General features: G+C 35.1%; 1 protein-coding gene across 9 annotated transcripts in view; it reads right to left on the bottom strand.

Annotated features, from left to right (window-relative positions):
• Nucleotides 1-6180: 6180 nt before the first annotated feature.
• LOC128860998 (neuronal membrane glycoprotein M6-a) overlaps nt 6181-15091 on the bottom strand; it is a 107978-nt gene continuing 99067 nt past the window's right edge. For all 9 annotated transcript variants that reach the window (XM_054098845.1, XM_054098843.1, XM_054098842.1 and 6 more), the window contains 2 exons: nt 12801-12945; nt 6181-10061 (listed from right to left, as the gene is read on the bottom strand). In XM_054098845.1, coding sequence (XP_053954820.1) covers nt 9784-10061; nt 12801-12945 — 423 coding nt within the window. In that variant the 3' untranslated portion in view covers nt 6181-9783. The remainder of the gene's footprint in view (nt 10062-12800; nt 12946-15091) is intronic.

A 15091-nucleotide genomic window follows, 5' to 3' on the forward strand; every position in this document is an offset into this window, starting at 1 on the left:
CATCTCCTTTTAGCGCAATATTTTTGAATGAATATTGAAAAAAAAAAAATTGATTGTTTAATCTACTTAATTGGATGCGATTTAAAATGTTTGCAAATTGTTTGCCCATTTACATAGGCAAATCCTGTAAACTTCCCCACTAACAAAATTAATTACATTTATTAAATAGCAATAAATGACTTATGTACATATGGGGGATTCTGCTGTTTCCGTGGTGCCGCAATCTTATGGCGGATTCTTATAGAACTCGACAAAAGAAAACGAAATGAAGGAGTACAATTTTTTGATATCGCTTAGTTTTCGAGATATTGAATAAAAAAAAAGCTGGAATTTAGAATAATGTATATTGGGCAATTTTTGTCAAACTATTATGTCTTTATTAATGAAACTTAGTGGAGATGTTAGTGAGGTGTTAAGGAACACTCTTTATAACTCCAAACTATTCGGGAAATAATAATTTCATAATTATTTGCCTTCAAAATGCCCTTTGGAACTTCACACAAAGAAACTTTGGAACTTTCGTCAACCCACGCGAAAAGGAGTTCTACGCAAAAATGCTGTGGATTGCGTAGCCGGAGTCGGACTGATGAGGGTTATTTTTTTGAAGCGCGGCCAAAGGCCGCCCATGCGATAAGGAATTCTACACAAAAATGATAAAACACATCGATCGATGATAAAACACATCTCGAAAACTAAACGAGATATCGAAAAATTTTACTCCTATATTTTGTCTTATCTCGCCGAATTCTATCGAAACTGAAGAAAAATTTTTATTATTATTATTTTTTATTTAATATTTCGAAAACTAAGCGAGATATCAAAAAATTTTACTCTTTCATTTTGTTTTCTTTTGTTGAGTTCTATAAGAATCCGCCATTAAATTGCGGCGCCACGGAAACAGCAGTATTGCCTACATACGTTTTATCTCAGTAAAAATTATAATTTGTTTCGTTTTTTGTTTTCATCTAACTTAAAAAACTTTACTAATACTTACATATTTATTAGTACACTTCGTTGAGAATGTTACATCAATAAATGTTTCCAGTGTATAATATTATTAAAATTGGCAGTATATTAGCAAAAGGAAAAATTTGTATATTTGTTTGTATGTAAATACGTATGTACATATGTAGTAGAGAAGAGAGCGAGTTAGTTTGTTGTCGCTGCAGTATGTAGATTATTTATTGCTTTCGAAAATTGAGTATGCAATTCATTGAATTTTGTAACTTTTATCAGTTGGGACGCGTACTGCATTACTTATTGATCTATTTTGTTCATAGTTTCAAACTTAAAAGCACATATATATGTATATAAGCACATACCTACACATAAATATATACATACATATGTGGGTATGCAATATGTATCATTCACTTCTTCATTAATCTACTTAAATAGATAGATACAATCGTTTTTGTTAAAATTTAAAATTACCTTTATACAAAAAATAATACAGTTCGATTATTCATACATACATACATACATTGATTATTTACAAATGTAAATAGGTCAACAAACCTTTAGAATAGATACTTTGAGCTTTTCAAATATTTCGTGCTGCTATTTTGCGGATGTTCAAAGGCTTATAATTTGCGTATGTATGTTTTATAACTATGTAAAAGTGCTCATACACACATGCAAACCTAAGTACATATGCATGTTTAAAACTAGTTGGGATTCTTATCTTAATCTTCATGTTTCGGGTGCTAAGAATATTGTACTTCAGTATGCGCCTAAATGTAGGCAGCACCTATGGTTCGTTTCGCATTCAGCAACTTTGTACTGCGAGCGAGGAATTTAAATTAAAAATCGGTGACACAACACTTCAACAAAGTCTAGACTCTAAGCGTTCTGAGTGCACAATAGACCTTTATCTATTTATCTGTTTACACCTCGTTGTTATTGTTGTTTTAGCAGCAATATTAAACCCTGTCAGTGTAGTGGAAATAACCGGTCGTCTTAGGCCCAGACCCCGTATAGCATCTACGCTCTTGATCGTTTCGTCGTAGACTTAGACGGCGTGTTTTAGCCTTAAACGAGTGGTTATGTGTGATTATTATTCCATCGGTCCCGAATGGTCACTGTAGACATGAAACATTGAATGATAGAAAAAGTTGTTTCAAACAACGGTCAACTCCCGGCAGCATATGGCAAACCTCCGAGTGCATTCTTTTCCATAAAAATTAAGTTGCGTTAGGAGGCGGCCTTAAACCGCAGACCACAAGATTCCATATTTGGTGAAATTACCTATTTTTTACGTAAAAGCGAAAATGAAAGTGAAGTGTGAGATCAGTAGTGCTTGGCCAACTTTAGGTGAGTGTTTCCAAAATTTTGTTAATAACCAACCAAATTTATCAATGGAAATACAGAAATAGGTAAGATTACTTTATTTACTGTGACACAGATCCCGCATTTCACGGCAATTTATAATTTTTCAATGAAAGCCTGGATATTTAACTGGAGAATTAACATTGAATTAATTTTTCTATTTTTTTTCTTAGAAATTTAATATTTCTGATTTGTTTTCGTGGAGCGCTAATGAGGCCTATAATATCATACAGCAGCGAGGTATGCATACTTAAGGCAGCAGAGACCGCCCAAATACATACTGAGATTTGAAAGAAAGGCACTACGAAAAATATATAGTCCCTTGCGACTGGATGACGGAACAGGTCGAATCAGATATAATGACGAGCTCGATGCATTCATACATCCCGCAAATGGTCAGGACATAAGGACAGAAGGCCCCCGAAAACAGAGTTGCCAGCATAGCCTTCCATAGACTACCGTTTGGTCGCAGAGGGACAACGAGGGGAGGCCGAGTAATTGATTGTAATTGAGGATTAATGAGGTCACAGCTGATCGGCGGAAATGCGAATCACAAACTGGACAGATGTAGTAGCGGTGGGATCGAAGTGATTGCTTACGAAAGAAGCGCTCATTGGGTAATTACGCTGTTGTAGGGTGACTCAGGTGGTATAAAATGGGGCAAACGTATTGGGTGGGGGAAAAGAAATCCAACAAAAAATCAGCAAAGAGAAAATTCAGTACTTTTTACAGTTTTTCTTTGATAAAGGTGAAAATACAAGCCAGACCGCTGAAATTGTGAATGGTGTTTATGATGCCTGATACTGTACGTGCAATTTTGGTTTCGTCGATTTCGTTGAGACATTTTTGATGTTAAAGAAAACGTTAAAAATATCAATGGAATCACAGATCGACCATTACGGGGTTATATACAGTTAGAATTAAAAAAAAAAAATCTTTTATTTTCTTTTATTTTCTTAATGTGCACATATTTAAGACCGCACACAGAAAATTTAATATCGCTCCGGTGAATATTTTCGAAGTTTATGCAAATTTAAAAAGGCGTTTCAGGGTGCTTGAAATTGCTTTTCAAACTTTAAACGCGTTTTTCTCAAAATGGTGTTTTCAAAGTCGGTGATCAACATTACTCGAAATCGGCTAAACCGATTAGTGTCAAATTTTAACACAGGCTTCCTAAATATATTTTTTAGTATTAAACGAAGATTTTTTCTCACCGATAAATAGTTTTTTATAAACAATTTAAGGACGAATTTTTTGTCAAACATCGTTTTTTTTAGAAATCGCCATTTTGTCAAACAAATTTATTTTTCTTATTCATTCGGTTAATTACTAGATTTAACATTACTCTAACGAAATCTGTTTCGGAGATATAGTGGTCAACGCATAACGTCTTTTTTGAGAGGCGCTTACGGAGATCAGCTGTAGCTCCTTTCCAAATAAATATTTTTACTAATACTAAGTCTTAAAATACAGTTAAAAGATAACATAATACATGTACAATTTTTAGATCAATAAATTTAAAATTTTTCTCAGAAAAAATTCTGGAAAATTCGCTTGTTTTTGGTCTTCTAACTGTATAGAAGCCCTTAAACTGTCTTAAACCATTTGCGCATAAATTTAACGCAAAAAAATGGATTTCTTTTTCCTCCAAACTAATATTACCGATATAAAAATAAATGTTTTACTAAAAGCTTTTCCAAACCAAAAATTCTGGGTCATTTAGGTGTGAAAAATTTACTTACAGTGGGAACGTGGTTCTAAACTCACTATAAGCACACCAGTTCAGCGCTAGTGGCCTTATCTGTAGGGGCAGGCAACTGTGCTTAACATTTATGTATGTATATATTATTTGATTGTATTGATTACCTGTTATATATTGCTTATCTTTACAGTTTAAAATTCAAGAGAGTATTTCTAAGGTAACTACTTGCAGTTTTCAGTTACACGCATATATTAAATTTAAAATATTTTACAGAATTATGTATGTATATATTTATTAAATACGTATATATGTATGTATGTATATGTATGTACAGAGCTTTATTTGTAATTAAACTGCTTCTTAAATTACTACTACATATTTTGCTACTTTTGACTAATCATTGATTTGATATGCTAATTTGCTTGCTTTGCATATTTCGCCAATTTATGACTGTAAGTATGTATGTATGCATATTTATGAATGTGAAAGTTTGCAAAATTTTACAACCAAAAACACTCATCCATACTATATGAATGTACATGTGTGTGTGTATTTTTCTAACTTATATTTGCATTTTGCGAGCGCACCTTGGCAATACAACTATAAACTTTTATTTATAAAACTATACATATGTACGCGCGAACACGTATGTATATTTGTATTGAAAACAATTAATTTCCAATTGAATGCAATTTTAATGTTTACTTGCATGTTTTTGTTGTGTTTTTTATATGCAAATTCAGAAGAATTCATTTTGAGCATAAAACTATCGATTGTCCATTGCCTTGTGTGTTGTCATATATGTAGATGAGCTAATGTGTGTGTGTGTATTTGATATTTGTAGTTTGTTTGCATGTCGTTTTTTTGTGTGTGTTTGAGTTCTTAACAACAAGCAAGGATGAAAACTATGCGCAAAAAGCGTGCTTATGTGTGTGTGTGTGTGTGCATGTTTTTATATAAAAAATATGTATGAGTAAGGGTTAAGAGCAAATTTGGTGCTTCAAGCTAAAAGCGGAACGATTAAATATATTTACTGGTAAGTAATTTACAAATAACTGAATGTGTTTAACTTTTTTTTTCTGTAAAATTTATAAATTCATTTTCCAAAATATTTCGTTTCTCCCTTGTAAAGTTACAGTTGGACGGCTCTTTAATGTATAAATATATGTATATAAATTTTGGCCGGGTTGTGACGAGAGTTGGCACGGTTCATACACACATCCATCGTATACAAAAGGGTTCTTCAAAAGACGCGCCTAGATGTAAAGCGAATAAAGATCCAGCGGCTACGCTGTATCCGAATGGATACAAACGGTCCGGCTTTGAAAGTATTCGATGCGATACCAGCTGGAGCAGCAGAGGAAGAGGAAAACCTCCTCTGCGTTGAAAAGATCAGGTGGATAAGGTCTTGGCTTCGCTTGGTGTGTTCAACTGGCGCCGGTTAGCACGAGAATGAAATGACTAGCGCGCTTTGTTAAACTCGGCCAAAATCGCGTAAGCAATAATCACACCAATTAAGAAGAAGAAAAATTTAGATTCTTTTTCAATTTTTACTATTTTCATTTAAAATACGGCTGTTAATGATAAATGTGAAAAATTGCATCATTTAAATGTTCACCAAGGGTATGCCCTCAAGTAAAATACGCCAAATAGTCGATTCATGGAATTATAATTAGTTTCTTTCACGCCGTCTTTGGGCGTATAGTGCCGTAACAAATGCTTTCCAATATTGTTTACTTCTCGCTTTCGTCTTAAATTGGGTCCACGAAAGAGATTTGCCAATTTCTAAAAATTCCGGGTCACAGCTTGTGGATAGTGAACTGTCTTCAGATATAGAGGTAAGCTACCCGGGCAAGCAGCGGGTGGTGGATACGGACGTAGTAGGGTGGACAGTGAGCTCTTTACAATCTTAAAAAAAGTTACAAGGTCAAAACCACCGCCACCATCAAAAAAGTGCCGCCTCCAAAACTGCGTCTGCCTTGTAGCAAGCGGCTGAAAAACGAAATGCTGCTCCCAGCAGCAAAATCTAAGATGGCAGCCTCATCGTCCGGATAGGGACCCTAGGACCCTAGGATAACAACCTATTACTCCTGAATTAAATCTGTTATTGAAACCGTTTCATGGATTGCCTAATTGTTGAGAACGTCGAGATATCGATGTTGTTGGTGTAGGTTGTTCAGCAACACTTTGCGCTACAACAGCAATACTCTCAGCGGATCGTACAGTTCCTGGCTTGCCAGTCCTTTTGCTATCCCGGACAGAACCAGCTTCTTGAATTTTTTTCACCAACCTTTGAATTGTCGACCCATTCGGACGATTATTTCCACAAAAAAAAAAAGAATTTGCGCCCATTTTCATAATAAAAGAGTAATAAATAATTCACATTAAGTTTTTAAAATTTAGCCGATTGTTTTATCGCGTAAAATTGTACATATGCGTACTTGACAAATGTCAAAGATAACATAAAAAAATGTATCGCCCAAGAATTATTCACTACTGACATCCAGGCGTTACTTTCGAAAGACCCTTTATTTTTTTTTTTGAAAAAATCTATTTTATTTGACCAATTTATGCATGAAAAAGTGTGATTTTCTTTCGTTGTTGAATTTTTGTTTTTATTTTTATTAAATACAAAGTGCTGAAAACTGTATATGAGGAAAGTAAAAAATCAAATAAAAATACAAATACAAGTAAATTAATATAGTAAAAATATTGTTTAATTTATACAATAGTTAATTAACAACAAAATGTTGAATGAGTTAAAAACTAAATAAAACTAGGAGTGATGCAAACGTATGCCAGCAACAACAATGAAGTTCTTACGAGTGAGTTACTTTCTGTTTGTTGTTGCTCATGGAATGTTAAAGTGAAAAAATCAAACTGATATGTCTGCTAATTCTTGGCGTTTTTGTGGATTTATATGCACAAATAAATTCTCTTAAACTAAGGTTTAAAAATTAAATTAAATGTTATTTAGTTTAGTGTAGCTGTAAACTTTTGACAGAACTACTTAGTGATTTTGCTTTTAGATCAATAAATCATAAACTTTCACAGAAAAATTAAATCATTAGTTGGCGCTTACACCCTTTATTCCGGTGTTTGACCGAGCTCCTCCTCCTATTTGTGGTCTGCGCTTTGATGTTTTTCCACAAAGAGCCGTACAGTTTTACGCCGACTCCGAATGGCAGACGGTTTTTTTGTGAGGAACATTTTTGAGGAGAAAAATGAAATATTTTTAATAAAAAAATTGACAAATATTCTCTAAACTGTAACTATTAATGATTGATAGTTTAAATATTCTATTAGTTAGCACCATGCAGTTTGGTGCTTAGTGGGTGGAAAGTGTTAAGTCGTTACAACTTGTAGTTTTTCAAAAGTACACAGATATGCAACTTAATACAGTTTTAAATGAAATATCATTTCAGTGAACACATTCATTAAATCAATAAATTTAAGTAAATACAAAATTAAACGTTTCTAAAATTATGCATTACATTTGCAAAAATTTTATATATAAAGAATTTGTAAAGTTTTAAAACTATAAATGAGCCACGCATGTAAATTAAAACTAGTAAAGCGTTAATTAATAATGAAAATTATAATGAAACTGCAATAATAAAATTTAATAAAAAAGCTTTTATATATAAAGTATAATCTGCAATGGTTGAAAATTCAACTCATAATAAAAAAAAGTAAAATAAATAATTTTCGCGAACACTTCTCTTACGTGTTTGGCCAAGCTCCTCCTCATATTTGTGGTGTGCATCTTGATGTTGTTCCACAAATGGAGAGGCCTATACTCTTAAGCTGACTCCGAACGGCTAATGGTTTTTATGAGGAGATTTTTCATGTAATAAAAAACTTGGAGATCTCACATTGCCTGCGTCTGCTATTAGAAAAATGTTTTTCTGTACTTTGCTTTTTTATGTACACAATGAGTTTCGAGTACGAACCCACTCGGTTACTGCTATTAGTAAATAAATTTTGCTATCATTTTCCTGTTTCATGCACAGAGATTCGAACATACGCACTCCCGAATGGTAGTTACGCACCAACCCATTCGGCTAAGGCTACGGCGCCCAACGAAAATAGCTTTCTCAAAACTAGTTCGCGACCATTTGAAATTCAATTCATGATACTCCCATAAAATTTCAAATAGGAAACTATTGGCTTTTACAGACGAAGTATTAAAAAACAAATTTAAGTTTACAAATAGAGAAAAAAATGTATAGTAAGCAGAGGCAGTGTAAGTATAGTAAGTTGTAGTGACAGTCAAGGTGCACTGAAAGCCCTTGATAACCCACGCTGCTCTTCGAAATTAGTCAGTGAATGTAGGACAAAACTGAACAGTGTTGCAAAACAAAACAAAGTTAGTCTTATTTGGGTGCCTGGATGTTGTGGTATTACAGGGAGTTAGCTGATAAACTGGCTAATGAAGGCTCTGTAAGTATGCCACTAGGCCCTGAACCCCATCTAGGTGTCTATTCTGCATCGATTCAACTATGGATTGACGACTTCATGAGGTCTATCCATGGAGGACGTTGGTCTGGATTGAACTCGTGCAGAGTAGCCAAGTGCTTTGTGAAAGAACCAAACAGGAAAACAGCGACCTTTTTCTTAAAACTCAGCAGAAAAGACCTGAGAGTACTGGTGGGTGTAATCACAGGGCTCAACGCCTGTTGTCAGCATATGGCTGCCATGGGAGTCGTCGACAGCCCGATATGCCTTTCCTGTCTTGAGGATGAAGACACTGCAGGGCATTTTCCCTGTAGCTGTCCGGGGTTTTCCAGAATCAGACTTAGGATATTGAGTTGCGATATACTGAGTATGGATAAAGTTCATACTCTTCCTCTTCCGGATCTCTTAAGATTTATCAATGAATCTAAGAGATTTGTGGAAGAGTGACCTCAAATTAATTTATCCGCCTTACCACCCACTTTTTATCTTTCCTATCACTATTCTTTCTATTGAATTCTATCCGGGTGTAGTACAATGGTCTCCTGACTGAGTGCTTGGACTTGTCCAACCCCCCACAAATCTAATCTATTCTAATAGAAGCAAATAGAGTGAAAGGTAGCAAAAAAATATAAAAAAAATTATAAATTATTATTTGCATGCCAAAGATGCACTTAGAAAAAATATATGAAAATATTAGTTTATGATTTAAAAAAAAAAATACCCACTTCTGAAAAATAAAGTAAAATTCAACTATATATTTCCAATATTGAGATTGTAAGAAGAAACTATGTATGTGGGTGCGCCTACTACTACGTAATAATAATAAAGAAATTTTAATTAAAACTAAAAATATGAACTTCATGTTTTCAAAATCTTAAATTAATCAACTTATATAAACAAAATAATATACATTTCAACAAGTTTGTGTTCGTGATTTGTACGAGAATCAATGCGTACAATTTCTTACTTCATTTATGTATTCAGGAGTAAGTGCACGCAAACTGTATAGCTTGCCATATTTTTTTTTTTTGAAAATTCATTATTTACGCAAGCCATTCTTTTATTTTCGGCATATAATTTCATTTTCATTTCAGCTTCTCGAGTTCTGAATAAAGTTTCATTCTCTATAGTATTCATTGTTTTGTTAGCTTTAATCAGTTCTTTGTTTTAATTAATTTTTTATTTTGAAGTGTATATGTTGTTTGTTTGTGTTGGTGTGTGCCTGTTTGTTGGTTTTTCGTTTTATCTGTCGCTCACTTCTCCTTCAGCTCAAAATGAATCTTCTGAAATATGTCCTAGAAGCGATCCTTTGATGTTGCGCTATACTCCAGCTCATTTAGATTTTGTATTTCCTGCAGTTCCTGGAATTTCTCATGATCTCGTATGTGCGCATAATTGGCTGCCAAACACATGAGATAGTGAACCAAACTCAATATGACAAGCAGTGCAGCCAATGTGGCGAGTATGAACATAACTTCGGCATTTTCGACGCCATCCTTACAGAAAGCTTTAATCTCATATTTATCGCAAATTTTCATATCCTCCTGTTTGGTATTGGGCGGGAACATGAAATCTGAAAGAGAGGCAAGAAAATGTAATAGTGATATAGGATCTATATATGTATGTAAGAGTATGTTGTAAAAAACTTAAATAATAAAAAGTGTTTTTTGTTGTGTTTATAAAAGAAAGAGCTACAATTCTTTTCCATTTCCTTTTAATGTGTTTTCAGCCACCGGTTACCCGTTTTTTACCCAACATTCACGTGAGGCACTGCCCACATGACGTACGCCTTTTGCTCTTCTGATGAAACACAAGATTTTGAAGAGTCGAGATCTACAAATGTTATGCTACAGAAAATTTAGCGGTCATTTTACAGTATTACGCCTCCTCTAGATGGCGTAAGCCTGAGAAAAACTTTTTTCCTGGCAGAAATACACTCGGAGGTTTGCCGTTGTCTGCTGAGGGGCGACCGCTATTACAAAAATATTTTTTTGTATAATTTGATGTTTCATGCCCACAGTGAGTTTCGAACTCGAACCCGCTCAATTATAACAGATGTCATCCTCCTGAATGTTATCTTAAAGTATTCAGTAGTCAGACTGTCAAAATTGGGGTATATGGTGAATGGAGTGAAGTAAATAGGGTAAGGCCGGTCATCTAACCTTATAACTGGTAACAGTAATTCCGACCAGAACTAAACTAAATATGTGATGAGCTTGAGGCAATTTTGGAACTTTTGCCTGTTGTTGTTGTAGCAGTTCATCAAGCCCTGCCAGTACGGTGTAGTCAACGATCGTCATCATCTATTCTCATTTCTATGCCCAGAAAACATGCTATTTCGACGACTTCGGCCCAAAGGGAGAGGGGTGTTAGGTGAATGGGTTTAAGAGGGCATGCGAATAGGTGCTTAGTATAGTGCAGTGTACCTTCACAGGTCGAAGAAATATCGAGTATGACAGGGTAGATTGTGGATAGGTAGGAGTTTAACCTGCTACTGCTCATTGTGATTTGTGAGATTAAAACTAAACAATTAAGGCAAACGATGTGCCGCATGTTTATTGTTAAAGTACAAAAATAAAGCCTCCAAATGCATTTTTTTGCGTTCTTATGCGGAAGACGCCGTGGCTAGAAAGTATGTGTGTGTGCATATAATTTCTTGTGTTTGGTTATTTCCATTGCTTTCGCCTACTCTTCTTCTTCTTTCCCTTCCTTTTGTCTGTTTATTGATGGACTCTTACGACACGGCGAATTAGGAAGGCGCAATCTTCTTCTCTGTCATTTTTGCCCTGCTACAATATTTGAGATGACGGAATTCATGGGTCGGGATGAATGTCGTTTAATGTCTATCTATAAACTGTTCGATGCAGTAGTGTTTGATCCTGGATCTCGTCAGTATACATTCCTCTACGAACCGAAATGACTCGGACTTTCCAGACTACCATTCCAGTATACAGCCCTGTCAAGTGTGATGCATTTAGGTGTATTATATTTAAAAATCATGAGTTCCCGACGAATTGAAGTTTCGGGTGTAAAAAGTAGCTAAGGGGGGAAAGCTAGTGAATCGATAGTTCTGACTTAAAGGAGACAATGTTTGAATAGTTTCCCAATGAGGATTTTATACTATTTGATATGGTACTTATTTCATGTTGCTCTGAGTCTAAACCAAAAAATTTGCCATGATGGATTAGCTCAATATGCTAATGGTAAATTACATTTTTTTCCTCCAAAAGGTTTTCCAATATATTTGAAAAACATATCCTATAGGAAAATTATTAAAAAAATAAATAAAAAAATAAAATAATTGGCGCGTATACTTCTGTTAGGCGTTTGGCCGAGCTCTTCCTCCAATTTGTGGAGTGCGTCTTGATTCTGTTCCACAAATAGAGAGACCTACAGTTTTAAGCCGACTCCGAACAGTAAATGGATTTTATGGGAAATGGTTTTGTTTTTCATGGCAGTAATAAAAACTCGGCGGCCGCCGTAGCCGAATGGGTTGGTGCGCGACTACCATTCGGAATTCACAGATAGAACGTCGGTTCGAATCTCGGTGAAAACACCAAATTAAGAAAAACATTTTTCTAATAGCGGTCGCCCCTCGGCAGGCAATGGCAAACCTCCGAGTGTATTTCTGCCATGAAAAACCTCCTCATAAAAATATCTGCCGTTCGGAGTCGGCTTGAAACTGTAGGTCCCTCCATTTGTGGAACAACATTAAGGCGCACACCAAAAATACGAGGAGGAGCTCGGCCAAACACCCAAAACGGGTGTACGCGCCAATTATATATATATATATATAATAAAAACTCGGAGATTTCCCATTGCCTGCCGAGGGGCGATATTCACGCACGGCGGAAAATTATTATTATATTAAAAAATTATGCTCTTTATTCTAAAATATGTAAATACTTTTATTTATTAGATACAGTGGAATCGCGATAACTCGTAAGCTCTATAAATTGAAAATCGCGATAGCTCGTAACAAAATTTCGGCCCTTCTAATAACTCATACAAAATATATGTAATTTAGTCTCTTTGATAACTCGTATATTTTTCCAGCCGATTAATTTCCTTAATTTTTTTCTAGTCGTTCGTGACTGGCAAAAATGCTTTATAGCTCTTACGAATTGTGCAAACTGTAAAAAATCGCAAAAATCTGTTGCCCGTACTTTTGCTTTTGGTTTTGTAAAAGTGCTTTATAACTCGTAATCTCACTAGAAACTCATAATCCCGCTAACTTGAAAATAGCGGCTCGTAATATTTTGGGGCGCTGTCGCATTACGAGTTATCGCGCTGCCACTGTACTTTTACTTACGAAACTGTGTTAAATCAATACAACTCAGCGAACGTTCCACGCTGGAGCACATGTTCCAGAACATCGTATAGATAAAAGTGACAATGACTAAGAAGCATAGAATTAATATCCAAACGAAGTTCAGCAAATATGTGATGCCCATAAACTGTAAAGGAAACAAATAACAAATTAGTATTAGTTAAGATCAAAGTAAAAAAATAAGCATTTTAATTGCTTATTTTAAAGTATCGATCAAACAGTTTAAAGTTGTCAAGGTGACATTTCACACTAAAAAAATCGTTTGCTGTTTTTTGTTGCTCCATTCAGTTGCGCGTTACAGGATGTTAACAATGGAGGTCCTCAAAGAGAAAATTCGGGAAATTTTACAGTTTTTCTTTATAAAAACCGAAAGGTGTTTATGGTGTCTATATTGTAACATCTAATTATGTGCAATTTTGGTTTCGTCGATTCCGTTCAGACATTTTTGATGTTAAAGATGCACCTCGCACAGGCAGCCCTGTCATCCAAAATGTCAATAGACCCACGGAAATAATCGAAGTTGGCCGGCATGTTAGTAGTCGTAGCATCGCCCAGGAGCTAAAGAGCGAGCATAACAGTTTAAAACCATTTGCGCAAAAATTGTACGCAAAAATAATGGATTTTTTCCCGCAATTTTTCTCAATTTTTGACCTTTTGTGAAAGGAAATCAAAAGAGGAGGTTAAATAATATCGATGTGTAAGCATTTTATAACAAAATTACGGAAGAGTCCTTTTTTCTCATGGGAATTCAATACAAAAATGGCGGAACGCGTAAATACAAAAAGAAAAAAAAAAAAAGAATTAAATAGGTGTCGTTGGTTTGACCATAGAATAAATTCAGAGGGTAGCGAGAAGAAATGTTTTTGGTTTTTTTTACTATTCTAATATACATTATTATATAAATGCGTCACAATAAAATATTTAAATCCCTTTTTTGTGTGTGTACCGTTCGGCTGAATTCAATGAAAAATGCACTGATTTGAAGGAAATAACTTCCTATTAATGAAACCAATTAAGTTAGGGAGAAGTGAAAAGTGGTAATCATTGGAAAAGGGGAAACTGAAATTTCCCGAACCACAAAAGCTAAGATAATGTAAATTCATTCAGTTACACAAAGTTTCAATACCTATGGAATATGGTAAAAGTAAATATTGGTGAAGGGCAACTCCCATACAAACTGAAACCTTCATAAACATAGCTTTTTCTGGAACCACTTATACTGAGGTACTGACATTTCATACAGTTATATAAATTCCGAATTTTGCACCTAAGGCAAAAAGTAAAGGGTTTTCCAATAACAGGTGTTATTTTGAGAGATGATAAGATGATTAACGATGTTTTATGGTTTGAATGGTATTGATCTGGACAACGTTTATTTTCAACAAGACGGGAAAAGTTATCTCTCGAAGAGGTGATCACAATTGGGCACCGAGATCTTGTGATTTAACACCTTATGCCTTTTTTCTTTGAGACCCCGTGAAAGACCTCAAAGATGAAATTCGTGAGGCTATCGAGGACATAGGGCAGCCACTTTGCAATTCGCTTATGGAAAATTTCCTGAAAAGGATATTGTTCTGTAAGCGTAGTCGTGGTGGTCATTTGCCTGATGTTATTTTCCACTATTAACGGCATACCTTCCTCTTTATAATGAAATAAACATCCGATCATTTATATTAAAAAATAGCATTTTTCTTTGAATATCAAAATAACACCCCTGTTTGGAAACCCTATATTAGGTATTGAAAAATGGTGCGTAGCACCTTCCATGAAATGAAATTTTCAAATCGCTTTTCTCCGGAACCATAAACTCTAAGACAATGAAATTTGATACAGCTACGCCAAGTGCCAATACCTGCCCCATGGGGAAAAGTGGTGAATATTGGAAAAGGTAAAACGTAACACCTCACATATAATCTGGAACCTTCGTATGGTAGCGCTTTTCTCTGGAGCCGCTTATGCTAAGGTAGTGAAAATTCATACAGTTATGTATGTATGTATAATTAGCGCGTACACCCTTTCTGGGTGTTTGGCGAGCTCCTCCTCCTATTTGTGGTGTGCGTCTTGATGTTGTTCCACAAATGAAGGGACCTACAGTTTCAAGCCGACTCCGAACGGCAGATATTTTTATGAGGAGGTTTTTCATGGCAGAAATACACTCGGAGGTTTGCCATTGCCTGCCGAGGGGCGACCGCTATTAGAAAAATGTTTTTCTTAATTTTGGCGTTTCACCGAGATTCGAACCTACGTTCTCTCTGTGAATTCCGAATGGTAGT

The sequence above is a fragment of the Anastrepha ludens genome, chromosome 4, assembly GCF_028408465.1.
Source record: "Anastrepha ludens isolate Willacy chromosome 4, idAnaLude1.1, whole genome shotgun sequence".
Taxonomy (NCBI): Eukaryota; Metazoa; Arthropoda; class Insecta; order Diptera; family Tephritidae; genus Anastrepha; species Anastrepha ludens.